Source organism: Bubalus bubalis, chromosome 2 (assembly GCF_019923935.1).
Source record: "Bubalus bubalis isolate 160015118507 breed Murrah chromosome 2, NDDB_SH_1, whole genome shotgun sequence".
In the NCBI taxonomy this organism is placed as follows: Eukaryota; Metazoa; Chordata; class Mammalia; order Artiodactyla; family Bovidae; genus Bubalus; species Bubalus bubalis.
In genome coordinates, this window is record NC_059158.1 from 1,960,134 (window position 1) to 1,986,556 (window position 26,423).

General features: G+C 54.6%; 1 protein-coding gene and 1 long non-coding RNA gene across 9 annotated transcripts in view; one reads left to right on the forward strand and one right to left on the reverse strand.

Moving 5' to 3' along the window:
• SLC22A23 (solute carrier family 22 member 23) overlaps positions 1-26,423 on the reverse strand; it is a 126,813-nt gene that overhangs the window by 66,801 nt on the left and 33,589 nt on the right. For 5 of the 6 annotated variants that reach the window (XM_025265004.3, XM_025264998.3, XM_044926554.2 and 2 more), the window contains exons 2-3: positions 24,161-24,264; positions 19,006-19,160 (exon numbers count right to left, since the gene is read on the reverse strand). The exons of the other annotated variant lie outside the window; for it this stretch is intronic. In XM_025265004.3, coding sequence (XP_025120789.2) covers positions 19,006-19,160; positions 24,161-24,264 — 259 coding nt within the window. The remainder of the gene's footprint in view (positions 1-19,005; positions 19,161-24,160; positions 24,265-26,423) is intronic. 6 annotated transcript variants of the gene reach the window in all.
• On the forward strand, positions 9,798-12,943 carry LOC123328677. Of its 3 annotated transcripts, none has more exons than XR_006543679.2 (4): positions 9,798-9,936; positions 11,002-11,176; positions 11,472-11,564; positions 12,820-12,943. It is a non-coding gene; the product is annotated as an uncharacterized LOC123328677 (long non-coding RNA). The 3 variants fall into 3 exon arrangements; XR_006543680.2 differs by lacking the exon at positions 12,820-12,943 and adding an exon at positions 12,213-12,321; XR_006639839.1 differs by lacking the exon at positions 12,820-12,943 and adding an exon at positions 11,679-11,806.

Sequence of the window (26,423 nt, forward strand, 5' to 3'; positions counted from 1 at the left end):
CCAAAGGTCGGGCATCCTTGAGGTGGGAGAGCAGACAGGTGGACCGAAGGTTTCAGGACCACTGCCCAGCTCCTTGGCAGAGAGGAGCAGCCAATCCAAGGCACCCGCCCCGTGGCCATGAGTGGCAGCCCCTAGCCAGGCGGCCTGCGTCTCGGCCTCGGTCCCCCCACTCACTGTGGCGCTGGGGGTGGCCCCTTGCCCCCGGGCTCTGCGCCGTGAGCGAGAGGTGAGGGCAAGCCCCACAGCACTGGAGCCACTCGTCTTTCTCCTGTCCTCGTCTCCAGACCTCCCTTTGGCCACATTTGTTTCAAATGACTCGGTTCCACAAAGAGCAAGTCGCCTCCCTCAGGGAACCTGGGAGCTAAGCATCACCATTAAACCAGAAAAAGACCAAGGCCGACCCAGCGTTCGCCTCCATCTACCCGAGTTTGCCCTGATACCGTGAGAAGCACACACAAGGGTCAGGAAAACAGCTCAGAAAGGTCGGTTCCCCTACTTGTACCTGGAACTCTTCAAAGAAGCCGCTCTGCCCGATTCCATAAAACATGAGGCCGCGTTTCCGCCCGCCCCCGCCCCTAGGCCTCAAACACACTCTGAGTGCTTGACCCTCTGTTGTCTGCACAAATGGCCAGCCAGGCTCCCATCGCAGGGGTTGGCAGGGAATCAGGTGCGCAATCCTGACCTAGATGTTCAAAACATGCGAGCTAGCGGGTATCGTCTACAAATCCTGCAGACACAGCAAAAGTGTAAAGAAGAGCAAGGGAAGGGGAAGGCAAAAGCCAGGCTCGCAGAGACTGAAGGAGGCGAGGGGACAGGAGGGCGGGGTGACACGGTGGCTGGTGCGGGGGGCGCACAGGGATGTCAAAGAACAGTTGGGTTCCTCCACTGTGCGTCGTGTTGGGATCCTTCATGTCTGACTTATTATACCTTTGTATCTATTCACTGTCTAACCAAACTGAAGTCTGAAAGCGGTCACTGTGACGAGTGAAGAGGCCCCCAGCTCAGATGGGCTGGGGGGCGGTGGGGCCAGGAGAAAAACCACTGCAAGAAACGGCACAACTATCATTTGAGGACCTGAGCAATTTTCACCCAGAGAAAATGGGGGGAGGAGAGTGTTCCAGCAAAGAGCGCTGTGCAGAATCCAGGTGCCACAGAGGCAAAGTTTCCGAGGGTCTGAACGGGCAGGGGAGGGGGCAGTGGGAAAGCGGGGCTGGAAGGTCCCCCGGCCGCCCTGAGAGGCAGCGGGAGTCATTGAAAGACTGAAGCCGTCGGGTAAACAGACACGGTCAGTCATTTTCCAAAAAGACTCTTCTGGGCAGCATGAGTTTATTCTGCTGTGCGCATGTGCCCCTCGGGGTCCTGCAGGCTTCAGATCAATGCTGGTCCCTGTGTCCCTGACACGCACCAACAGTCCCACAAACACCACCAAGGTGCCAGGCCACAACCGCGAGGCCCTTTGTTCCCACAGCTGATGGGTTTTGACCATGGACTGTTACGAGCAGGAACACTAACAGTTTGTGCAAACCAATGTTTTTTTGCACACTGACTTACAGATCAGTGCACTGGGAGAGGTTACACTTACAAAGACATTCCAACGGTGAATCTTTGCAAAGCGGATGCTCCTTCTCTAAAACAAACCGACTTTACAATGAAAGGCTTTAATCCATCAGACCCGTTTTAAACAAGCATTCCATCTAAATGCGCCTTTGTTCTTTGAAAGTATAGACAAGTGAAAACTATGAATGCTGTAAACATTTTAAAATCATATCAGTAGGAAAATCAGTTCAAAAGCACATTTCTCTAGAGGCAGGAAGAAACATGCATATATAATAATAATTATTATTATTATATAAAAAGTAAAAAAACCAGCTCTGCCTCTGGTTTCATCAGCACATCACCTAGTTCAAACTTGCAATTTGATTACTAAATAATGACTGTATTTTTTGCCTCCTGTTCATTCCATTTGAAAAAAAAGTCAACATTAACTCTTATTCTGCTGTAGAAAGTTAGATCACATCATCTCCAAAGAACACAGTGACTTCAAAAGTCCTCAAAACTCTATGACCCAGCAACTCCTCCTCAGAGCATGTGCCCTAAAGGAACTAGAAGCAGGGACCTGGACGGGCTGCTGTGCTCACCTTCTACAGCAGCGCTGCCCACAACCGTCCAGAAGAGGAAGCCTCCCGAGTGACCACCCCACAGGGTGGAACACGACTCAGCCTCAAAAAGGAAGGAATTCTGCCCCAGGTCACAGCGTGGATGAACCCTGACAACATTCCGCGCAGTGAACGAAGCCCCAAAAGACAAATCCTTGGTGATCCCCCTTACATAAGGTCCCCAGAGTCATCGGATTCGTAGAGACAGGAGGGAGAATATGGGTGTGAAGGTCTGGAGGAGGGCATGGGTAGGTGTGGTTTACTGGGGACGCTTTCAGTTCTGCAAAACGAAAAACACTCCAAGGTGGATGGTGGCGATGCTCATAACATGAGCATACTTAACGCCACTGGGTCGCATTTCAACCCGTTTAAAAGGGCTGAGATGCTTTTACGTTATGTACACGTGTGCGTGCTAAGTCGCTTCAGTCGTGTCCAACTCTTTGCAACCCCATGTACTGTAGCCCGCCAGGCTCCTTTGTCAGTAAGATTCTCCAGGCAAAGATATTGGCGTGGGTAGCCATTCCCTTCTCCAGGGATCAAACCCAGGTCTCTTACATCTGCTGCATTGGCAGGAGGGTTCTTTACCACTAGGGCCACCTGGGAAGCCCTAACGTTATGTGTATTTTACCCAATAAAACACAAAGGTCCCAAACCTAGGTATCTTAATCGAGCCGCACAACTGGTGATTTGTTATAGATGGACTCATCTTGTCCTTCCCTGAGGCCTCAGTGGCCCAGGTTCCTTAAAGGTCTCTGGGCTCCTCGGGGATGTCCTCTGAGGGCACAACACTGACTGGAGATGAGGACATCCGCGTCCTCCCTGCTGGGAACAAACACACCTACCTGCTGCTGGCCCCCCGACACCACCCCCGTCCTCACAGCAAACCAGCTTCAGAAAATCCTCTGCCACCAGGACGGAGAGGCGTCTGTCAGCTGCCTGTCGGCAGGGCAGATCCTGTAGTGTCTCTCAGCTCACCTTCTCCAAGAACACCCGCAGAATGATCCACTAGGTACTAAGATCCCTCGACAAGCGCCTCGGCTCTGAACTCAAGCCGGACGTCGCCAAAGCAGACGCACTGCACTCGAAACAACGCAGCCCTCCATCTCCCCATTTAAACCCTCAGTCCCCGCTGGACACTAGAGGCGGTCTCAGAGGCTTCAAACTGCATCTTTACACGCTCCTCCCAGGTCTTTAATTACCTGCAAATGCATTTATTATATGACCTGGCTCGCCATTAGCTAGAAACATACCAGTGATGCCGCCCCAGCTCGGAAAGCTCCCCTGGAGTTTAGAAACGGACCAGAGGGAAGACAAGAGGGGGGCAGGAAGGGATGCTTGGGGACGCTGCCCCGAGGGAGCCCTGCAGGAAGGCAGACAGGCCTCAGCGCTGGACAGGGAGGAAGAAGGGAAACTCATTTGCTGCACAGAGATCACAGATGAAGCCCCAGCCGTGCACTTGGGAAGGGGCACCGTCCTCCTTAATGAGTACGCTTGTTTGTCAAATCAGGGGAGGGGCTCTGAATAAAGCAGCCGCGAGAGGTTCCCAGTTCTTCTGAGACAGCCTTGTTCTTGATGCCTGGAGGAGACTGGCACCACTGGCCACAGCCACTCTGCAGGCCCTGCTTCCTGGGGGCCAGGCCATGCCACGCTGGAGACAGCCTGGGGCCCAGGGCCAACACTTTCATCTTGCAGATGGAAAAAGTGAGTCCTTATAATCCAGCAATCCCACATCTGAGTACACACCCCAAAGAACTGGAAGCAAGGTCTCACCCCTGCTCCCTTCATCAGCCAGGAGGTGGGTGCAACCCAAGTGTCCAGGGGCAGAAGGACAGATACACTACACACGGCCTAGAAGCCACTGGAATACTACTCGGGCTTAAAACAGAAATCTGGACACATTTACAACATGGGTGAATCCTGAAGACATGATACGTTAAATAAACCAGCACGACAGGATAAATACGGCATGATGCCACTGGCTTGAGGTCCCCAGAGGCCTCAGATGCAGACAGAAAGCAGAACGTGGCTGTGGGGGCTGGCGAGGGGCAGGGGAGGCCAGTGTGTCATGGGGCACAGTTTCAGCGGGAGACGGATGGTGGCGTCGGCTGCACAGCAAAGTGAATGCACTTAGCACAGCACAGCCACGTAGAGACTTCCTATCCGAGCTTCATGCCACGGTTAACCGATGCTTCAAAAGTGCACGCAGAGAATCAGGGTGCAGTAAGAGAAACAAGCTGGTGAATTCTATGTGAGTAGCCAAGGAAGCCTCTCTGAGGAGGGCCAGAAGGTGGAGGGCAAGATAAAGTCGAGACCGAGCTCTTGGGCATCTTTCATCCATTGCCCCCAGATCGTCGGTCAGTTGTGGCAGCAGAGGGCTGAGCGATTGGTTCTGAATCTAGCCAATTCTCTCCGCATCCAGTCCGAATCTGTCTAATCCACGAGGCTTTCATGAGAAATCTCAGCTAATTGCCGCTACCATTCATGACCAGCTACGTGACACCATCACGTGCCCTTCCCCTCATCCTTCATGGATGAGAAATGGACCACGAGAACTCCAGCCTTTCCGCTCCACACACATACTTCTACTCTGACAGTGCCATGGATTCCTTCAGTCACTCAACTCATATTCAGACACCCTTTCTGTGCCAGGTACAGCCCTGGGTATCAGAGATACAGGGGGAAAGAAGGATGAGAGGTCCTGCTCCGTGGAGTTTACTCCAGAGCAGGGGGTGGTACTGATGGAGACGCAGATAAATCAGTATATCTCCAGGGAGTGGTGGATGCTGGGAAACAGGCAGACAGTCCTAAAGGAATAATTAGGGTGGTGGCCACCGATGTGATGTGAACAGAATAATGGTGACAAGACGTGGCCCAGCCTGCAGAGGTCCAGGATGCAGCACTTCAGGCAGAGGGCAAGGCCAGTATGGATGACCTAAGGAAGCAGGAAGAGCCCGGCACATAGCGAATGGAAAGGTCGGTTTGGCTGGAAAACTGAGGTCAGCGGGAGGCAGGCCTCACAGGACGGCACAGGCCGTGGTGACGAGCTCGGGCTGCACCATGAAAGCCACTGGAGGGCGAGGCAAAGACCGCGGGCCACTGCCCACACCCTCTGCCCCGTCTCCTGTGGGCTTGCGGACGTTCACGATGGAGCACTGTTGCCCAGCACCACCCCCTCGCCCCCAGCAACCAGCTGTGGCCAGGACACTAAGGGGAGGCAAGATGCGGTGCCCTCAGCCTCCAAGAGGTGACCTTCATGGGGGAGCATCCCGCCTCCTCGCTCCCGCCACTGTGCTGGCCGGAATGTGGACGCGACTGCAGAATTAGCAGACAAGGAGAGTCCGGGCCCCAGAGTCAGGAGACTGGCCACACCAGCCCTGGACGACTCCAGTGATGACAGGCAGGAACAGCTACTTTGTTTAGACCCCTGTCATCTGGGGTTTCCCTGATTTCACAGTGAAGCCGCTGCTGACGAACCCCGAGGGTCTGAAGCGGATGGGTACAAGTTCTGGTTCACGCTGTATAAATATTGCCCTGGTTGTAAGAGAAGAATCGGTTGCATGGCTTGACCAGGAAGATGGTTCAGGAAGTTGTTGCGGTTATTTGGGCAAGAAATGGAAAGGCTTTGCCTCAGAGGCTGCAGCCGGGCAGGTGATCTGCAGGATTTGATGATCAAGAAGACAGTGTCTCAGACCCGGCTGGAGCCCTGGGGCGGACGGTGGTTCTCGACAGGCCGGCAGGATGAGCGGGTGAGGCCGTGAGGCTGGCGGGGTGATGAGGGCTCTGTTTCAGCCACACGACACCCGAAAGGCCTCCAAACCGAATACCCTCCAGGCCGCGGGGCGGAGGGGGTGGAACTCAGTAGGGAAGTACGAGCTGGTGCAATAACTCACCCCCAGATGATTTAACGCCGCGTTTCCAGCAGCGCGGGCTTCCCAGGAGGCTCAGCGGTAAAGAACCCGCCTGCCCATGGCAGCCTGGGTCGGGAGGGTCCCCTGGAGAAGGAAACGCTACCCACTCCAGTGTTCTTGCCTGGGAAATCCCATGGACAGAGGAGCCTGGCGGGCTACAGTTTATGGGGCCGCAAAAGAGTCGGACAGGACTGTGTGACTGAACGACGTGCTGTGTGGTTCCAGCAGCACAGACTTAATTCATTAAAGTTCATCACGTCACAGCCACGCTGCCCTGCTCAATGGCCCCGCGGTGACGCCAAAGCCCTGGTGGTGCAGACAGCCCACTCAGCACAGCCGAAGGTCTCTGCGACCACTCTGGTCTACGCCTCTTTCAGTTCAGTTCAGTCACTCAGTCATGTCCGACTCTTTGCAACCCCATGAATTGCAGCACGCCAGGCCTCCCTGTCCATCACCAACTCCCGGAGTTCACTCAGACTCACGTCCATCGAGTCAGTGATGCCATCCAGCCATCTCACCCTCTGTCGTCCCCTTCTCCTCCTGCCCCCAATCCCTCCCAGCATCAGAGTCTTTTCCAATGAGTCAACTCTTCGCATGAGGTGGCCAAAGTACTAGAGTTTCAGCTTTAGCATCATTCCTTCCAAAGAAATCCCAGGGCTGATCTCCTTCAGGATGGACTGGTTGGATCTCCTTGCAGTCCAAGGGACTCTCAAGAGTCTTCTCCAACACCACAGTTCAAAAGCATCAATTCTTCGGCGCTCAACCTTCTTCACAGTCCAACTCTCACATCCATACATGACCACAGGAAAAACCATAGCCTTGACCAGACGGACCTTTGTTGGCAAAGTAATGTCTCTGCTTTTGAATATGCTATCTATCTTGGTCATAACTCTTCTTCCAAGGAGTAAGCCTCTTTAGAGATGGTTTATTATGATGGATTTGCTTTGTCTCACAAGCTAAGGTGTGAGAGAGATCGGGAGAGAAAATCATTTTTAAATTTTATTTCTTCTTCTGTAATGTGGACCCCAAACCACCAGTGTTCTCATGCCCTCGCCCACACGCTTCAGGTTCATGTCTATACACTGCTCACAACAATTCCCAATATTCACAGAGGGCAGAGGTCTACATGACTGTCCAGAAGGTAACTAGCCTGAGGTCTCAACTGTCCTTTTACCTGGGGTTGCCTCCTCTGCCCTGAGAAAGGATGGGCGCCTAAGAGACGCTCTTGCGTCAGCTGAAAGCAGACGTCTCCCGCGCCCTCGCCCCAGCCCCACACGGACGCCGAGCAGCGGTGAAGTGACAGAAAAGCCAGCTGTGCAAACGTTCGCTTCTACGGTCACAAGGCAGATGGGAAAAATGCCAGACAGGAGAGCCTGGAAAAGCACCAAAAGAGCAATCATCCCCTGAAGAGAACGTGAAATAAGACCCAACAGTGACCCCACAAAGAAGCAGAAAATAGACACCACCCCCCCCACAGATGCGCGGGTCAGAGACCAGCACCAGGGTGACGATCACAAAGGAAGAACAAGGTCTGGGCTCCGTGATACTCCTCCGGGGCATCCCGTGAACCCCGCCTCCGCTGGGGGGCATGCTCCATGGCAGTTGTTGTTCAGTCGCTCAGTCCTATCCAACTTTTTTGAGACCCCACGGACTGTAGCCTGCCAGGCTCCTCTGTCAAAAATTCTCCAGGCAAGAATTCTGGAGTGGGTTGCCATGCCCTTCTCCAGGGGATCTTCCCAACCCAGGGATCGAACCCACATCTCCTGCATTGGCAGGCGGATTCTTTACCATTGAGCCACCTGGGAAGCAAGTGATTCAGTTTCACCCTCTTAAAGGACAAGACCCGAGTACCCTGGAGCAAGCTGATATCCAACAGCTCCAGGCTGACATCCAGGTTCCAGCAACATCCCCGCCCTCCATGAGCCAGGGAAACACCAGGACAGCCGCTGAAGGGTGATCTCGGAGGAGACCGTCTTGTCTGTGACAAAACTGCCAAGAGAAGGCAGGCTGGGGTGAACTTCATCCTTGAGAACTAGAGATCTGAATCACTCGTTCCCACTGAACCCCTTCCGGGCACACCTTCTGTGACAGAAGACAGTTCGGTTCAAACCGGTTAAAACCAGGGAGAACTAGAACAGCACGGTCACCACGGGATGGGAAGGCAGGACCCCCAGCACCGCCTCCCCGAAACACGGAACGGAGCAAATGCTTTTTCACAGAGGCGGCAATGGCCGTCCTCGGCCAGCAGAGCGAAGCTCGGACACCTCGCCCGGCACCCACGCCCCGGGGAGGCCCCAGCCCTTTGGGGGAACCTTCTCCTTCCCCCATGGAGACTCCCTGGGGAGTTACCCGTGCTGGTCAGGCTCCTGGGTGAGAGGGAGGAACACTGTGGGAAGGCGCCCGGCCCTCGGCTGGACGAGGCCAGAGAGGAAGCGGACCCTGGAAAGGGAGGGGGTCAAGGCAGGAGAAGCCAAGCCATCAACCTGGGGACAGGGGAGGGGGAGCTGAGGGTGGCGGGAAGGGGGTCGAGGAGAGGGCCCCAAAGTGGGGCTGGACTCAGGACTTTAGAACACGGTTCCTGAACTGGGGAGAGGCCTGCGGCCACCTGCGGACACGTTCCAAGCAATCTGCACAAAGCCATACGCTTTGTGTTCTCATGTCAGTGAAAACTCATCTATTGATACGTTAACAAAAGCGTCACCCTGATTGTCTGGGTGAGCAGCCAGGAACCCAGAGTGGAGCTAGGACTTCAGGCCTACGTTTGTGTCTGAATTTACACTCACAAAGGCCAAAGGTCACCCCAACCGGCCACACAGATGCAGGCTTAATAGTGCTTTGAACACAATAGCAGAAGAACGGAGTCTCCACACGTGTAGACAGCACTCCAGGGCGTGACCAGGCTGAAGCCGGCTATGGAAAGGCCACCAGAGCATCAGGGACTGTGGGTTTGGTAGGGTTGGAAGGGTAGGTGTTTGCTATTTGCACTGGATGCTCAGAGGCAAGAGGAGCTTAGTGCATTCTGGGTCCTGTGGGTGATGAGGGACCAGCTTGAGCCTAGTGCATCCTGGGTAATGTGAGTGGTCAGGGGAGCCTGCTGCATCCTAGGTAAAGTGCTTAGGGACCAGCTGGAGCCTAGAGCATAGTGGGTAATGAGAGTGGTTAGGACCCAGCTGGAGCCTAGAGCACCTTGGGTAATGAGAGTGGTTAGGACCCAGCCTGAGCCTACAGCATCGTGGGTAATGAGAGTGGTTGGGGGCTGGGCAGAAACCAGAATCATGAGGAGGGGAGCCTGGGAAGGAGGCTAGGACAATGCACAGAGATTCTGTCCTCCGTGACCATGGGACAGGCCAGGCTCCTGTGGGTCTCAGAGAAGAAAGGCGGAGTTTTAGATGCACGTTTCAGGGGGGCTGCTCAGGCTGGGGCAGGGGAGAGCTCAGGCCAAGCTGAACGCTGCAGACAGCTGCGGCGTCCAGGTGAAGAAGGAGAGCCTGTGTGAAGGTTGTGGTCGCGGGAAAGGAGAGACTTTGAGGAGGCGGGACGGCTCCTAGGTGATTGAGAGCGGACGAGGGAGGGGGCAGGACCCGGCAACCAGCTGGGGCACCTGGACCGGTTTTCCTCCACACGGTGGGGCGAGGGAGGCAGCCCAGGATTCCGACTCCAAACCCTAAAGATTTTGAAGCCACTGGCCTCTCCCTCCTCGGGCAGAGCTGCTGGGGGCGATGACAGACGGCTTCATGTTCAGATACGAGTGGGTGGCGCCTTAGGGGTACCCCAGGAGGTTGACTTAGCAGGTGATCGTCTGTCCAGAAGTTCGGGGGCAGTCACAGGCTTCCGAAGAGCTGAGTGTGCCAAGAGCCCGAGTGACAGGAGAAGTAAGTGGGTGGAGGGAGGCGGGAAGCGGTAGCCTGAGAGACCAGTGGGAAGCCAGGACAGCCTGATAACCAGGGCGCCAAGAAAGGGCCAGTGAGAGTGGCCAGTAATGCAGGCCGAGGATGGAGCAATGGTCACCCAGTAGGTCAGAGGCGACTGGGGCAAAAGCAACTTCCATACAGCGATCAATGTGATCGAAATAGTTTCAAGCACAGCTTTCAATTCCTGTGTTCCCCAGAAAAATACCACCTTGTCTTCATGTCAGGTATTTTAGGAAGGAAATAACTTTTAGAAAAAACTTTGGTAAAATGTATATAATATAAAATTTACCATTGCCACCATTTCTAAGTGTATAAGTTACGGGCTTAAGGGCATCTGCACTGTTGCGCAAGAAAATAACAATGGTAAATGTTCCTTATCATTGGACAGGAAAAACCGAGTTACAAGGCAAGAGGATAATGAGATTTTTTTCTTGAAGTCGCCTAAAACAGCACATTATCTTGGCTCGATCGCTGGGAATTCAGAACTGCAGTAGAGCTGGAGAGGCAGCTGGGTCCTTTGAGGGATGTTACGTTGCTCACACTGAAGGCGGGGGGGGTGTGTCTGTGTGTGCACATGCCTGTGTGTGTCTGCGCGCGTGTGTGTGTGCACACGTGTGTGTGTGTGCACACGCCTTGCGTGTCTGTGTGTGCGTGTGTGGCGTGGTGCCGCGCAGTGCTCTGCTGTTGAGGAGTGGACGGGAGAGACTGAGGAGGACGAGGTGACGGGTGTAACCGTGTAGCTGATCTGCACCGCTGCTTTAGTTTCAGGGGCACAGAGTGATTCAGCTATAAATATTTTTTCCATTTTTTCCCACTCTAGGTTGTTACGAGATGCTGGCTCTAGCTCTCTGTGCTATATAGTAGGGCCTTATTGTTTGTTTTGTATACAGCAGAATGTATCTGTTGATCCCAGCCTCCTGGTCTATCCACCCCCCTTTCTTTTCTCCCTCTGGTACACACAGTTTGTTTCCTATGTCTTAGAATCTGTTTCTCTTTTGTAAATAAACTCCCTCGTATTATTTTTAGATTCCACATGGAGGTGATATCATGATATCTGTCTCGTCTGACTGACTTCACTATGAGCAGGTCCATCCATGTTGCTGCAAATGGCACTGCTTCATTCTTTTTAAGGCCGAGTAATATTCCATTGTGCACACGCACTGAGTCTTCTGAAACCAGTCATCTGTCGATGGGCAGAAAGGTATGTTGCCTTTGCATGCTCAGCCCCTAACAGCGCACAGCAAGTACTCAAGTTCATCCTGCCCCCCCGGTACCCAGGAAGCCCTCAGACTCTTGCTGAGTGAGGAAGAGAGCCGTCCTGTTTTCACAAGACGCCCCAAGCGAAACCGAGACTCTCTGAAGCCCAGCTGCTCTGGCGTGACGCAGTCACACCGGAGCTGACAGCAAGCGTTCATGGCTCCTCACCCTGGGAGTCACATTTCTCTCTGGTCTCAGAGCCAAAGCTGTGTTTTGTTTCATTTTGTTTTGGCCAATAGGAGTCTCGGCAAACCACTCATGACCTCACCTCCCACCAGATCCATTTGGATGTGGATTTCTTTGAAGGAGCCTGGTCTTCACCTGCTCCCAAGGTGACGTTTATTTCCTCTCTCTTCTGTTTCAAGAGTGGAAAACAGTCAGACTTGTGCCGCTCTCCCTTCTCCTCAGCCCGGCTTCCAGCCCCGTGTCCCTTCTCGTCTTTCCAGATGAGAAAAGCAACTCCCGTAGTGTCTAACGGGATTCCCAGACCAGACCTGTGAGCCCGCCTGGCAAGCGTGCGGACAGGAGGGTGCGGACAACGAGGCGGGCTTCCCCAGAGGGTCGAGGTGCAGGGACGGCGCTGTGGCGGGAGGGCAGGGCCTGGCCCACGGGGGCCGTTCCGGAAGCCGGGACCGTTAAACCGGCCGCTCGCTCACCTCCTCCCACTTTGTCACCTTGGACTCCAGTCCCCACGCACGGCAGCCTCCGGACGGCAGTGACCCCGGCTGCCCACCCGGGCTGGAGGGGGGACGCCGCTCAGAGCCCAGCACCCCTGGTTCCCTGTCCTCCCCGGCCCCAGGGGCTAGGACCCCCTCAACCTGGAGGAGGCTCCTGGTTGAGCCTAGAATTCCAAAGTGAGAAGGCAGCGGGGGTTTCCCCCTGGTTTTCTTGTTTTCTTATTTGGACTGCAGTATTCGGTGTCCACACCTGGAGTCCATTGATTTTTGTTTTCTACTCATTTTCTCCACCGATGGTTCCAGAAGCGACTCCATAGTTCTGTGGTTCCACGGCACACACTGAACACCTGTGCCCTGACCTTAGAGAGATGGAGACAGAGGCGCAGAGATAAGGTGGTTTGTGGCAGGTGCACCCAGTCCACCACAGAGCTCTCACTACACCTGGGTCTCCAGATTTCCAGATCGTTCTGCTTCCCTCTTGCTGGGTGAACACCTTGTTTCAAATGAAGCTCTCGGCCACCACTACCATCCCGCCGCTAAAATCACTGTGTCTGGAAACGCCTAGTCCTTAACGACAGACATGGTGTTAATATTAATATTATCCTCCATTGCTAAAAATGTGGGGGGCTTCCTTGGAGGTTCTGTGGTATAGAATCCGCCTGCAGTACAGGAGACAAGGCTTCTATCCCTGGGCCAGGAAAATCCCCTGGAGAAGGGAATGGCTACCCTCTCCAGTATTCTTGTCTGGGAAATCCCATGGACAGGGGAGCCTGGTGGGCTACAGTCCCTGGGGTCACAAGGAGTCGGACACGACTGAGCGATTAAGCACACACGCATGCTGGAAAAGGCATCCAGATACTGTAAGTTTAGAACGCTAGATAGCTAAATGTTTTCTCTTCTTTCCTGCCAGTTTTGAGACAGACTATCTTCACCAAGTTCAAAACACCCAAAGAAACATGCACTCTGAAGCCCACACACACACAGGCTGCCCTAACTTCCAGCAGAAGACGGGCGCCGGCGCTGGGGCTCCGGGGAGGTGGCGGGCAAGCGGGTGAGGCCAGAGGCAGGCCCAGAGGCCTTGTCACCTTCCTCTTCTCTATCTGCTCTTCACTTGTCACAGTCTGTCTGCCGGGCTAGCAAAGTGTCTCCAGAGAAGGAAAGGACAGATAAGAACCCAAGTCCATTCTGATTTCCCAACCGTATCATTTGGAACCTGCATCAAACAAAAACTCTTCTGAAATTTTAAAAAAAAAAAAATAATGCTTGCCAAAGGCTTTGGGTAAACTCTGACTCACTGCCTTGGCTGACAAAGCCTGTTGGCAGGTCCGGTCCCACCAGAAGTGCAGGGCTGGGGCTCCCAGGGCGGCTGCTGAGAAGGCGGGGTGGCTGAAGACTGGGGTGGGGGGAGGGGGCGCAAACAGGCGATGGGTCACGGTGGCCGGAGAGCACGTTCTCGAGAAACTGTCCCTTCACCCAAATGCGACGCACATGTTAACTTCCTAGCCCAGCTGAAGTCACTACGCCTGGCCCCACAGCCCAACCACGCCCGCCACCTGGAGGCATGGTTCAGGGGATTGTTTTCTCATAAGCACGGCGGCTCTGACGCTCAAAAATCCTGAAATACATTCCAAGGAGTATTCAGAAAAACATCAGATTACAGAAATACACACAGGACTTCCCTGGTGGATAAGAATCTGCCTGCCAATCTCTGCCAGTCCAAACAGCAGACACCAGTTCTACCCCTGGTTTGGGAAGATTCCACACAGCACAGAGCAGCTAAAGCCCATGAGCCACAACTCCTGAGTCCGTGCTCCTGGAGCCCATGCTCCACGGTGAGAGAAGCCACCCAAAGGAGGAGCGTGAGTGCTGCAACCAGGAGCGGCCCCTGCTCCCCCCAACCAGAGAAAGGCTTTGCAAAAGCAGTGAAGATTTATTTTATTTAGTCAAAAATAAATAAAAGAAAGAAACTGTATTAAAAAAAAAAAGGTAAGGAACGCTGGAGCACCAAAGTCCCAGATTTGAACAAAAAAAGAAAGGCACACGACAGCAAGGAGGAACATCTCCCAGCACACTGGAAACGACTTAGCCAGAGGCCAGACCCGTTCTCTCGTGAGCCACATCACCCCACCCAGAGCAAACTCAGGCTCTTCTGAGATTATTTACCAGTTAAGATTCGGCTTCTCATTTTGCAAAGTAATCAGTAACTCAGTCACCTGTGAAATCTCTGGTCACTCCTTGATTATGTATAAAATTCGTCCAATTATTTAAGCTGTCTGGGTTTGAGGAGGGTTATTATAATGAGAACATGAAGCTTTGAGAGAATTTTTCAAGGAAATGGCTCACTGCTGTTGGGCCAAAAAACAAAAACAAGGAATGTTCATTCACCCACTGTCACTAAGGTATGGTCTCTGCCATCAAGAAGCAGGCTTCATCACTCCACTTGGGGCGGGGGAGGTCGCTCAAAGTGGGGAGATGGAGACAGAGAGCAAACGAGGACAGATTCAGAAAACGTATGAGAAAACCATTCCTCTCCCCCAGGGCTTAGGACATGGAGCAAGTCGGCTCCAAGAGCTATTTTCTCTCTGTGCTTCTTTTCAACAAGGACACATCCTTGCAAAAGCTGCATCACCTTGTCTGTGAGGCGAACCATCCCTGGAAAAAGAAATCACACGGCAAGTTGTGGCTGGCCACTCTGAGGAGCACACGGGCAGGACTTGCATCTCTGGCGAGTCTTTATTTTCATAAACAGATAAGGAAACAGGATGCTCGCCTCTTTCCTTGGTCTGTGGTTCCCTGCCCCTGGCCTGGCTAGGTCAAGATTTTCTATTTTTTCTTCTTTGGTCAGAGCTAAAGAGATACAAGGAGGCCACCAGGGCGGTACAGGTGGGTTAAATTACTTGAGTGTCTTGCGCAGCCTCAGAGGCGGCCGGACCCTGCCTGCAGCCACCTCTCGCAGTTCAGCATCGCTCCGTCTCTGGCTCCTGCCAACGGGCTTCCAGGTACAGGCTCCTGGGGAAGATGCCAGCGGTCTCTGGTTTATGTCCTAATTACGCAACCTCGTTTCCTTTTGGTGAACTTAAGGAAACTACAGTTTAAAGGAGGGAGTCTTTGGCTGGAATGCACCATAGAAAAATTCCAAAGCAGAAAAAGCCTTAAGCAACCCTGCACAGAAGAGCAGTTTCCCACACCAGCAGCACATCTCAGAACAGAGCCCACCTTCACGACGAGCTCCGCAAGCCTCGAGAGCTGCCAAAACCGTGGCTCTCCCCACTTACAATGCCAGGCACCTGCAAGATGGAAAAGAGAGCCACATCCTGTCTCTTCTGAGAAAGTTCAGAGCTCTCCAGCAGACGCACGAAGTGAGACAGAAACCTGCCGGTGGGAGGGATAAAACGCCAGGGCCGTTTAAAATTTATCTCCCAAATCATCAACGCCTCTGGTGTGAAAGCTTTGGCAGAGAAATATTTTAAGCCTGTGACCAGGGTAGCAAGAAATTGCTTTGAGTGAAACAAATGGCCACGCATTCACCCAGCATGGGCGCCGCTTGTGGACGAAGCCAGCGCGCTGGTCAGGAAGTTCAGTCACGGGCCCCGAGGGCCGAGGGCCGGGATCTGCAGCCGATCACCAGCCTCTGTTTCCTCCAAGACTGCCAGAGGGAGGGGCTGCCCCGCCCAACGCACAGCACGCCCGGCCCGACGCTGTCCATTTAGAACTTTCTTTGCTTTTTTGAGCCTCTCAAACTTAGTCCTCCTGCCGTCTCTCAATCAACCCCCTGATTCACGCTGTTCGAATATTATCTCAGTGAACTCCAGACAATCAATTACATTCTTCTTCTTTACGTTAATTTTGCTATATCACATACCATATCAACGTGAGAGTGGGTCACTAGGGCACACTTGGAAATTCTCACCACGTGGTTATCCGCCGTGACATCTGGTTTATAATTCCAAGCTAAGAAAATGTAACTCTTTATTTATTCCCTGTTTCATTTCAGAGAAAACTTAAGACTGCTCACACAAGTCCATACAATAAAATAACACTGAACTTATGGCGATATGAAAATGGGACAAAGGAAAAATGAAAGCAAAAAATTTCAAATAAAACTAGGAATGGGGCCAGCATTTAAAGCTCAGCTTGCCGAGCCCACACACATGCTAGATAAGATTCAAAGTTTTCCAAGCTCCCCAGCAGTCAGCAGAAAGAGAATCACTTATGGGTGGAAAACTACACCGGCCCGCTGGTCAGATCAGCCACCATCTGCCTCTGTAAACAAGGGCTTGCTGGGACACAGCCACACCCAATCATTTACATCTTTCTTACTTCTTAGTGCTGGAGAAGACTCTTGAGAGTCCCTTGGACAGCAAGCTGAAACCATTTGTCAATCCTAAAGGAAATCTTGGAGAACGCAATGGCACCCCACTCCAGTACTCTTGCCTGGAAAATCCCATGGATGGAGGAGCCTGGTAGGCTGTGGTCCATGGGATCGCTAAGAGTTGGACATGACTGAGCGACTTCACTTTGACTTTTCACTTTCATGCATTGGAGAAGGAAATGGCAACCCACTCCAGTGTTCTTGCCTGGAGAATCCCAGGGGCGGGGGAGCCTGGTGGGCTGATGTCTATGGGGTCGCACAGAGTCGGACACGACTGAAGTGACTTAGCTTAGCTTAAAGGAAATCTACCCTGAATATTCATTGGAAGGACTGATGCTGAAGCTGAAACTCCAATACTTTGGCCACTTGATGCAAAGAGCCGACTCATTGGAAAAGACCCTGATGCTGGGGAAGATTGAAGGCAGGAGGAGAAGGGGGCGACAGAGGATGAGACCGTTGGGTGGTATCACCGACTCAATGGACATGCATTTGAGCAAGCTCTGGGAGATGGTGAAGGACAGGGAAGCCTGGCATGCTGCAGTCCATGGGTCACAAAGAGTCAGACACGACTTAGTGACTGAACAATGATAGGATATCACGGCAGAGCTGAGTACCTGCCCTGGAATAAAACATTTACCACCTGGCTCTTTAGAAAAGAAAGTCTGCAGACCCCGGGGTTACTTGGTTCTGCACCCGTCAGGTAACCGCAGAGCTTTCCTGGGATAAGCACACTCCCTGTATGGTTCTGAAGTACAGAGAACTTTCCATTGTCAAGAGCTCACTGTGTAATCTCTTGAAAAACATCCTTAGCTTCATTTTTAACAGTCATAGGCTTTACAGGGCCATTGGCGATTCTAAGTGAGGCTGAAAGGGTGCCATGGGGGGTAGTTTTTCTCCAGGTCTGCTGAAGGCAGGGGGGCCTGCAGAGATGGCCAGTGTGGGTCCTCCCACTCCTGATGAGAGGCCGTCAGGGCTACTTGGTTGGGCTCCTCTCCCGCTGAGCCCCGAGGGTTCCCCCGAGCCCTCCCTGCGGTCGCTGGCAGCAGTGGGCATGCGAGATAAAGCTGATATGTCAGCTTTGCTTTAAGGCTCTTTTCTGTGAACGTCCTCTATGCTGAGTTTGACAGGCACCGGGGTGGTGAGAGGGAGGCCGTTTCTCTGCTCAGTTCCCGAAGCCTGCTGTCCCATTCTGCCAGCCTGCAGAGCTGCCCCTAGAACACCCAATTAGATGCTAATGCCAGCTTTTGGGGAAGAACTTTCCAGAACTTGAAAGTGGTCTCTCTGGGCTCCCCCACCCCCCCGCGGGCACCCCCACAGCGCCGGCCAGCCGTCTCAGCTGACCAGGACAGAGGGCACCCCGCCCGTGAGAACCGGAGCCCCGTGGGGATGGGGCCCTGGGGTGCAGACCCCACACGCCGGTACACACCCGGGGCCTGCAGGCCCGAGACGAGGGCTGGGGTCTCCTCCAGAAAGGGGGCCGCTCCTCTGTGCAGACCACGGGGGCAGGGAGGGAGGAGGGCCCAGACAGCTCCTATGGAAGCGCTCAGACTCAAAACCCACCCCTGAGACCTCTGTTCAGAGAGACGAGCCCTCCACAGGGTCACCCTGACCCGCTGACAGGGGACACGTACATTCCTAAGAACCCCCCAGAGCAAGGCTTCCAGGATAAATGCAAATAACCTCAAAACGGCGATGTCTAAGAAACCACAACTCAAGTCAACGTCAGAAGAAAACAGAACAGCCGACTGCGGATTCTGGAGAACACACCTGGAGTCCTTTTCTTCTCTGTGAGGATAAAACCATGCTGTGATCGACTATAGTTCTGTCCTCTACAACAGGGAACAAAATCCAGCTTATTTAACAGTGTCATTAAAGGGATCATCCATTAAACGAAGGTAGCTGCACCTTAAGATAATCAGAGTTATCCTTATCGACCCCTCTGGAAATTGCTACTTAATCTCTGATCCTACACGTGTTGTCAAAGGGAAAGAAAAAGGAAATGTGTTATAAATAATCATATTATTCCTTACAGTTCTTTCCGCACCATGATTAAAAAATATAAAGCTGGAAAATAAACACCCACACCTGAAACCTTCCTTCTCCTTGAGGGTGTTCGCCGTGCGCTAGAAAACACCAACCACAAAGAAGCCAGACAGGCTTCCTTGACAGGGGAGTCCACATGGCGCCCACACGGCGGGTCAACAGAGGACAGTTTCTTCACCCTGAGAAGATGGCCACTTAACTCTCCCAGCACCAGCACTCAGGGTTCAAGTCCAGACACTCAGGCCACACGGGAATGTGGGACACTTGGACCCTGCGTGACCTTAGCGAAAAACACAAAGAAAGAAAACTCTTAAGAAATCCATAAGGACACGGAACCCACACCAAATGTGAGCCTCTTGGTTTGCTCTCTGGAGCCAAGCGCGGGGACGCCCGGGTATGTCTGGGTTTGGAGGAGCACGAGACGTCAACACGGAGGACCCCGGCCCCTGCGGCGGGCCGAGCCCCATTTCTCCAAGCATGATGCAACCCTCCACGGGCTCCAAGCTGGAGCTCAGGCTGGAGGGCAGGTGAGACGCACAGCCCGGGAGCAGAGTCCTCGCCGCAGAAGATGCCGTCCTCTGCGCTCCTGAGCTGCAGGACGCGGACGCCTGCCCGAACCTCACACGCGGTGGCCACACGCTCCCTCACCTCCTCTAAGCCCCCCTGAAGGCCCCTACTTACGCAGCGCGTACAGGGTGAGGGTCACTCCCGCCAGGCAGAACCCTTCGAAGAACCTGAGTGTGCTGAACATGGTCACATTCACAGACAGCGCCACGGTCAGTCCGAAGATGAGGATGAAGATGATGGAGAAGAGCAGCACGGGCCGCCGGCCGAACCTGCACATGGATAGGGACACGGTTAGTCATCGCCGGACAGGCTGGGGTCCAGGGGCCGGGGGCCAGGCCTCCCCAGGGGCCAGCAGGTGCTGGGTGGGGACCCCACGGAGTCTGCATCCCTCCTGGACCCTCGTGGGGAGGCCCAGGGGTAGGGGGCCCTCAGGGTACGCACACCCACCCCTCGTCATGTAGATAAGGGAATACAGGTCAACAGCCGCTGTGCGACAGACGTGAGACGGGAACCAATTCCTGTTGGCCAGTCTACTCCTGAGTTTATGGGGGTAATTCAACAGAACCAACAGTAACTCCCCAAACTTCAACCTTGGCACACCCAGTATAAAACGGCTTGGAGGCTGTGACCTTTGGAACTGGATCCAGAGTTAACATAGGCACAGGGTGAGCGAGCGGCTTCCAGCTGTTTCTCTGAGTTGTTGACTAGACTGGCCTCGACCTCACCCTCGGCCTGGTGGAGCCAAGGGCCGAGCCGGCGGCCGGCTGGTTTCAGCTCCATGATGAGGAATGACCAGAAGGGAGCACAGACTGAACGGGGGTGGCCTGAGCTGTAAGGATGCACGTGGACCTGGAAGGGAGGTCCCCAGGGGCCCGTCCCCTGCATTGGGGAAAGGCCAGGGCACCCCGGGCAGGGGGTCACAGGGCCGGCCCAAGCGGGCTCGGGGAGCGCCAGGAATGTGCTTCCAGGCGTGGCGGGGGGCGGGGGGGGGTGGCCCTCGGGCCTGGGGTGGCCCTTGCTCGCCGCCCCTCCCGGACCAAGCCTCACACGCACGAGGATGAGCGTGGCACAGCCAGCGTGGACTAGAAGGAGAGCTCTCAGAGAGGCTGGGCTGTTTGCCAAGGGAACAAAGTCCACGCCCGGAACCCCCAACACCTGGACGTCCACCTGGAAGGGAAATGTCCAGATGGGCAAATAGAAACGAGGAGCAGGTCTGGGGGTGCCTGAGGTTGGGGTGAGAACGGCAGAGATGGGAGTGGGCAGAAGAGGGGAACATTCTAAACGCAGTGTGTGCCAGTGGCCACATGTGTGACTCTGCAAATACACCAGAACTCACTGACCTGTGCACTTAACACGTGTGAGCTACATGGTGTGCAAACCACCCCTCAATTTAACTCTGTTTTTTAAAAAGGCGCGGTAGCATCTGGCCTTGCCTGTGCAGGAGACGGATGTGATTTCCTCACACTCTGGGGGCGGGACCCCCAAGATACCGTCTCACTTAGGATTCCTGAGGCCTCTGAGCGTCCCTGTCCATCACTCCGGGTTAGAGAAATGGGGCCAAGGCTGTGAGCTTGATGCAATGGAAGTCGATTTTCTTGTCGAGATTTTAGCCGTTACTTCCCTTCACCTGTGCTGGGGTCACTTAGCCCTTACCAGGAATGACTACAGGAAGTTCTGTCCAACTCCAACTTGTCTACAGAAATGAACTTAAACACGGCTCGGCTGGCCTATTAAATGGAGGAAACCAGAGTCTAACTTATCCCTCTTTATTTCCCTCTGCTTCCCCATCTGTCCTGCATCGCACAGTGTCGAGATCACTAACAGGACTACAGACCGGGCACCAAGTAGCCGCGGGTCTTCCTACGTCCGGCCTCCCCGACGCCCACCGGACACAGTCTGTTCCTCTGTCCTGACCCTTTAGGGAAGACCCTGGATTTCTGCTTAACTTGTAGAAACAATTCTAAATCTTTCCCTCCAAAGTGGCTGCTAAAGTCATTAAGTGAAAATTCGTATTAGGAATGGGGGACAAACATGGTCTTCAAAGTCAGAGCCCTGGCCCCAGTCCCAGGCTCCCTGGGGACAGAGGTCCTGAGCAAGACCCTCTGGGTCCCATGAGCCTCAGGCTCTCTTCAAGAAGGGCCATCCGGTGTAGATATGTGCACGTGTTTAGAAGCCCCTGGGGTTCAAGTGGGCCCTGGCTCTCCCCAGAGCAGAGGTCTCCCATCAGATGATCAGTAGACTCGCACTCTCAAATCTGCGATGCAGAGGCATCATCGGTCAGCCAGGACCTGTGACAGGCAGAATATCAGCCTTGGGGGTGTCCCTGTCCTAACCCCCTGAGGCTGTGCCACCTCTCACGGCACAAGGGACTCTGCAGATGGCATCAGAGTGAAGGGCCTCGAGGTGAGGCGGCTGTGCCGGGAGCCTCTCCTGGCTACGTGGAACCAGGCGACAGTCTCATGAGAAGGACCTGACCAGCCACGGTGGGCTCAGACTAGAAGTGGGGCCAGGAGCCAAGGAACAGGAGAGCCTCTGCTGCTGTTTAATTGCCAAGTCGTGTCTGACCTCGTGGACTGTAGCCCGCGAGGCTCCTCTCTCCATGGGAGTCTCTAGGCAAGAATCCTGGAGTGGGTTCTTCCTGACCCAAGGATCGAACCTGTGCCTCTTGCATCTCCTGCACTGGCAGGCGGATTCTTCACCACTGAGCCACCTGGGAAGCGCGGGAGAGTCTCTGGAAGTTGGAAAAAAACTCCTTCGCCGCCAGTGGCCAAGCTCAGTCCAGAGCCAGAGGGAAGGGGTCTGCAGGGCAGCCCATACACAGCCTCCCAGGACCGGTGGTATGAGAAAGGTGCAGAGTCCAGCAAAAGACCCAGCAAGAGAGGAAGCCAGGTCATCTGGCCAGAGCCCCTGACCCAGCTGGCCCCCAGCCTCCACCTAAACTAACACGTTACCTGCAGGACATGCTGTCCAGCCCAGACTGAACGTGTGTGCAGAACAGTCACCTTTAAAAAGCACAAACAAGAAGCCAGGCAGCTGAAGTTTCAGGAGACATCGACTGGGGTCTTGGCATAACCTACGGCCCGATCAGCTTCCTGACACGGCCGTGGAATGGTGCCAGCAGCTGTGAGACCCGGACTTCCCTCTATACGTGTTTATCTCCTTTGAAGCAAGGCTCCAGCAGGGAGTAAAATGCTAACAGTAAATCAGTCAAGGGTGGAAAATACCAAACCTTCAAACTGGAACTGAGGCCTACTCCGAATGTTCAGAAAGCCGCAGCACAAGCTGCCTGCCCCGACCCTCTGGGCACCCCTGGCCCACTCCCCGCCACCCACAAACTTGGAGAAGTGGCTGCAGCTCAGACCCTGGCTGCTTGCCAAGGAAGACCCCACTCTCTCCCGACTTGGTCCCCGGGGCTGGTGTGTGATCAGGGAGGCCGAACACCATCGATGGGAAAGGCATAAGAAACCACAAAACCACCTGTAAACAGCTTAAACCACTGTAGATCTCTTAGGTGAAGTCTGCATTTACTTTCCCTATTAAATCACTGAATCAGGACACTAAGACTTTAGTCAAGTCCGTGTTTTTAGGAAGAAGTGATGTGGTTATATTACTCTTATTTTCCCAACCTATTTCAGTTTAGGTTTCTGGGAAACAAAATTCCTTGTGGTTAAAACATTGGGATTGGAGGGTCTTTTAGGTCAGTATAGCTCACTCTGAAAACCTTTAAAAGTTCAAGTATTTGGTTTGGGAAAAAAACAAAACAAAACAAAACCCAAAACCCTCGTCCTTTCCCAATCCTGTTCCTCCCCTCCCCCTCAAAAAGCCCACCACCAAACCCCACATGAGGGCCTGTGTGAGTTTCCACAGGTCACTCCCAGCATCTCTGCTCCTGCCCGGAGCGGGGGGGAATGCCCTTAAGAAGCACTTACAGATGATGATTCAGCAAATTCTGAACACACAGGCAATCGTACTTCATGTTAATGCAAGAAACACCCAATTAGATGCCAGCTTCTGGGGAAGAACTTTCCAGAACTTGAAAGTGGTCTCTCTGTGCTCCCCCACCCCCCGCGGGCACTCCCACAGCAACAGCCAGCCGTTTCAGCTGACCAGGACAGAGGGCACCCCGGGGCATAGCCTCGGCCTCGAGGAGCCTGCTCCGAATCACTGCCAGCTTTACTAAGTCTGGGATTCAAGAGGCCCTTATTTGTAAATAAAGCCCCTTAAAGAGAAAGAACGTCAAGCGGGGAGGGGTCCCCACACCTCTCTTCTTCGGCAGCCCCCCATTCCCCGCCAACCCCAGCAGCACTGGGCCACGGCCATGCTATTCGGACGAGTCCCCACTGCCGACACAAGCCCCGCGACTCAGTCCACACCTGTGGAGTCCGGCTCTGGGGCCGCTAGGAGCTTAGTTTCAAACGCTGGCTCTTCAACCTAAGGGCATCCGGGGATATTACTTAAACGTCTGTGCTTCTGTTTTTTCCCCAGGAGATAGGGGTGAGGCCGGTTTTCCACTGGGAAACAGGGGAGCTGTGCGGAGGGGCTCTTTTAATCCATGGAGACACTCAGCACGGAGTCTGGCCACACAGGCGTCAGTGAGGGCGGGTTGTTAACGCCGTTACTCCCACCACCATCTCGCTCCCCCCGGAACACTCACCTGGCCCCGCACCCACCCAAGGAAAGCACATTTATTCTTGTCTCCGGTCCCCACCCCTCTGCCTGGCCTGCCCAGCTGCCACCCATAGCCGGCCACTTTTCAGAGCCCAGCTCCCTGTGGACCTGCAGAAGCATCTCCTGGCCAAGCCAACTTACAAGGACGGTTCCTCTCTGAGGTCTGCCTGCATCTGTCCAGTTCTCGAGGGTGAGGAGTCTGGCTGTCCTCTTCCCATCTTTTGAAGCCCCTGGTCTGTCTATGCCCACTCAGGGCCCAGCGCTTAAAGCCTGAAGCCACATTCCCAGGCTCTTTCTAACCTCACTCTCTCAGGAGGAGATGGGTGGCTGGCTGCAGGCTGGTTTTGCTAGATTCTAGCAGCCAGGGAATTGCAATGAATTTAAATTCTCACTTCAAAAGGGTCTGCTCTATGCACTGGCAGCTCTCTCTGTCTGAACTCTGCAGGGGGCGGCTGCCCCCATCAGCTCTGGCCCCAGTGCCAGGGCGGGGGGAGGTGGGGGAGCCTCGGTCGCGGCAAGCTCAGGCCGACCTCGCCTGGGGAGGCCGCAGAGGCTGCTGCAGCTCCGAGGGGTGTGGCGTGGCAGGCATGCGGGTACTTACCAGTCAGCAATGCATCCAGTTATCAGGTAGCCAAAGATTAATCCAACCAGTAAGGAGAACTTAGCGACATGGACCTTCCAGGCATTATCACACACAAGATCCCACTAGAGAGGGGCAAATAGAAAACAGGTCAGAGAGAAACGCACAGGGAGGCCGGTGTCATCAATCACAGTGCGCTGATCACGCGTATCCCACGCACCACTGGGGGTCTCTCAGTGGTTTGGAGACGCTAATGAGAAATACCACCTGGCCACAGAAGGCAGTGTGATGCTTTCGTCTGGGGCAGAGGACAGAAGTCCGCAGGGTCTGGTGCCCTGATGCCATCTCAGGGCGGGGGGTTCCTCCCTCCATCCCGGCGGGGAGGCAAGGCCAGGCGTCCCCGGGCACCGACACAGCTGGCACACGCCCTGCAGTGGGAAGCCCCCGCCAGCTTCTGCACAGCATGTCACAACAGCACGAGCTCTGTGCTTCCAGCCCGAAAACCCCCAAACTTCACAAGTCATCTTAATAGCTAAGACGGTTAGCGGTCAATACTGAAATATACACGTGAAGCAGTCTTACATTTTCCTTGTCAATGCCGAGCGTGTTTCCCCATATTCCAGGCTAAAGCCACCTGCTCCACTTGGAGAGAAAGCCAATCAGTTGGTGCACACAACTTTTAGACTAGTTTTACAACTAAGCTTTATTATTTAAAAAAAAAAAAATAGAAACAGCTCTCCAATCTTTCCCTCCTGCTTTGGCAGAAGTGGGAAAGAGACGCACGTCTGCTCCCTCCGAGTGACGTGTGTCCACGTGGAGCACACGTGGGCACCGGCCCTCAGTCTGCAGGCAGCTGATGGCTGGGTCCAAGGGGCAAAGCACCAGGGTCTCCGCATCGACGGGCTTCGGGCAGAGCCGTGCCTCTGCACCGGCCTCCGTGGAGGAGGCACCACGGCCTGTGACACCGTCCGCTGGACTCCGGGGGACACACGGAGAGCGGCCCCGCTGGCCGCACAAGTCCCATCACTAATGATGCAGGTTCAGGGCTTCTTTCCGGGGTTGCCGTCCTCCTGTGTCCGCTCAGGGACCGCGGCAGCAGCAGCAGCAGCCTCACCTGGGAAGTCGCCAGAAATGCGCATTCTCGGGCCCAGGCCAGACCCCACGGGAGTTTTTGGAGGAAGCGCAGCGAGGCGGTTTAACAAGCCATCCAGGTGACCGTGAGGCTGCCCAGGGCGGCCGTGTCCTTGCCCATTCGAATTCGGTGAATGAGCTTCCCAGGCCGGGGTTCAAACAATCCACCCCCGGGCACAGGGGGCGGTCAGAGGCTCCAGGGAACACACCGGGCAGGGCTGGCCGGTGCAGCCCACGCCAGCTCAGAAGACTGGATGGGCAGCTAAGGCGGCTTCTGGAGGCCACCCTGGAAAACCAACACTCACGTGTACCTGGCTTCTAGGAGCAAACGTATTCGTAACAACAAACACCTTCCACGGCACACCCTGTGTCTAACCTGGGACACGCAGCCCGAAGTGCTCCTGTGAGTCACAGCATTAGAAGCAGAGGAGTGTCGACTCTTTGCCCCCATGGTTTCGACTCAGAGGCTGCTCCGTCTCCTCTCCTCTCTGCCCTCCTGTGAGTCACAGCCCCGGATGCGCCAGCGTGTGTGGAGTCTGTACCCCCCGCCCCGCTTTCTACCTTCTGAGACTGCTCCTGCTGTTTTCCCATCTCTCCTCATGGCCCGCAGGGTAACCAATCCTCAGGGTACCAGCTGCATCGCCCCGCCCAGCTGGCCCTGCGGGCCGAGGAGAGGCTGACAGCCCCTGTGATCATCGCAGCCCAGTGCCATGGCAGCTCCCTGCACCTCCGCCTGGCACACACTTGGCAGGGGAAGGGCACGCCCTGTCCCAGGTGCTGCTGGAGGAGGGGGAGGGTGGGGGTGCCCACCCTGCCCTTAGTCTCCACCCAGACGTCCCACTGGGAGCTGATCTGAGGTCAAGTGATGCCCGCGGCACATTCTGCTTGTAGGAGCCAGCCAGGAGGCATCAGAGGACAAAAGCATTCGGAAAGAGGGTGGGGGCTGGGGGCTGCCAACACTGCTGTGCGCTCAGGCCTGCGAACCACAACCGGACCCAGCCCTGGGCAGCCACCACCCAATCTGGCTGCTACCTAAAGAGATGTCCAGGGCAACCTCTGTCAATTAGCAAGGCGGGAACAGAAGACTGACCGGCCGAGCAGACAGGACTGCAGGCGGGATCCAGGACAAGGTGGCCACCTGGCGCCCTAACCC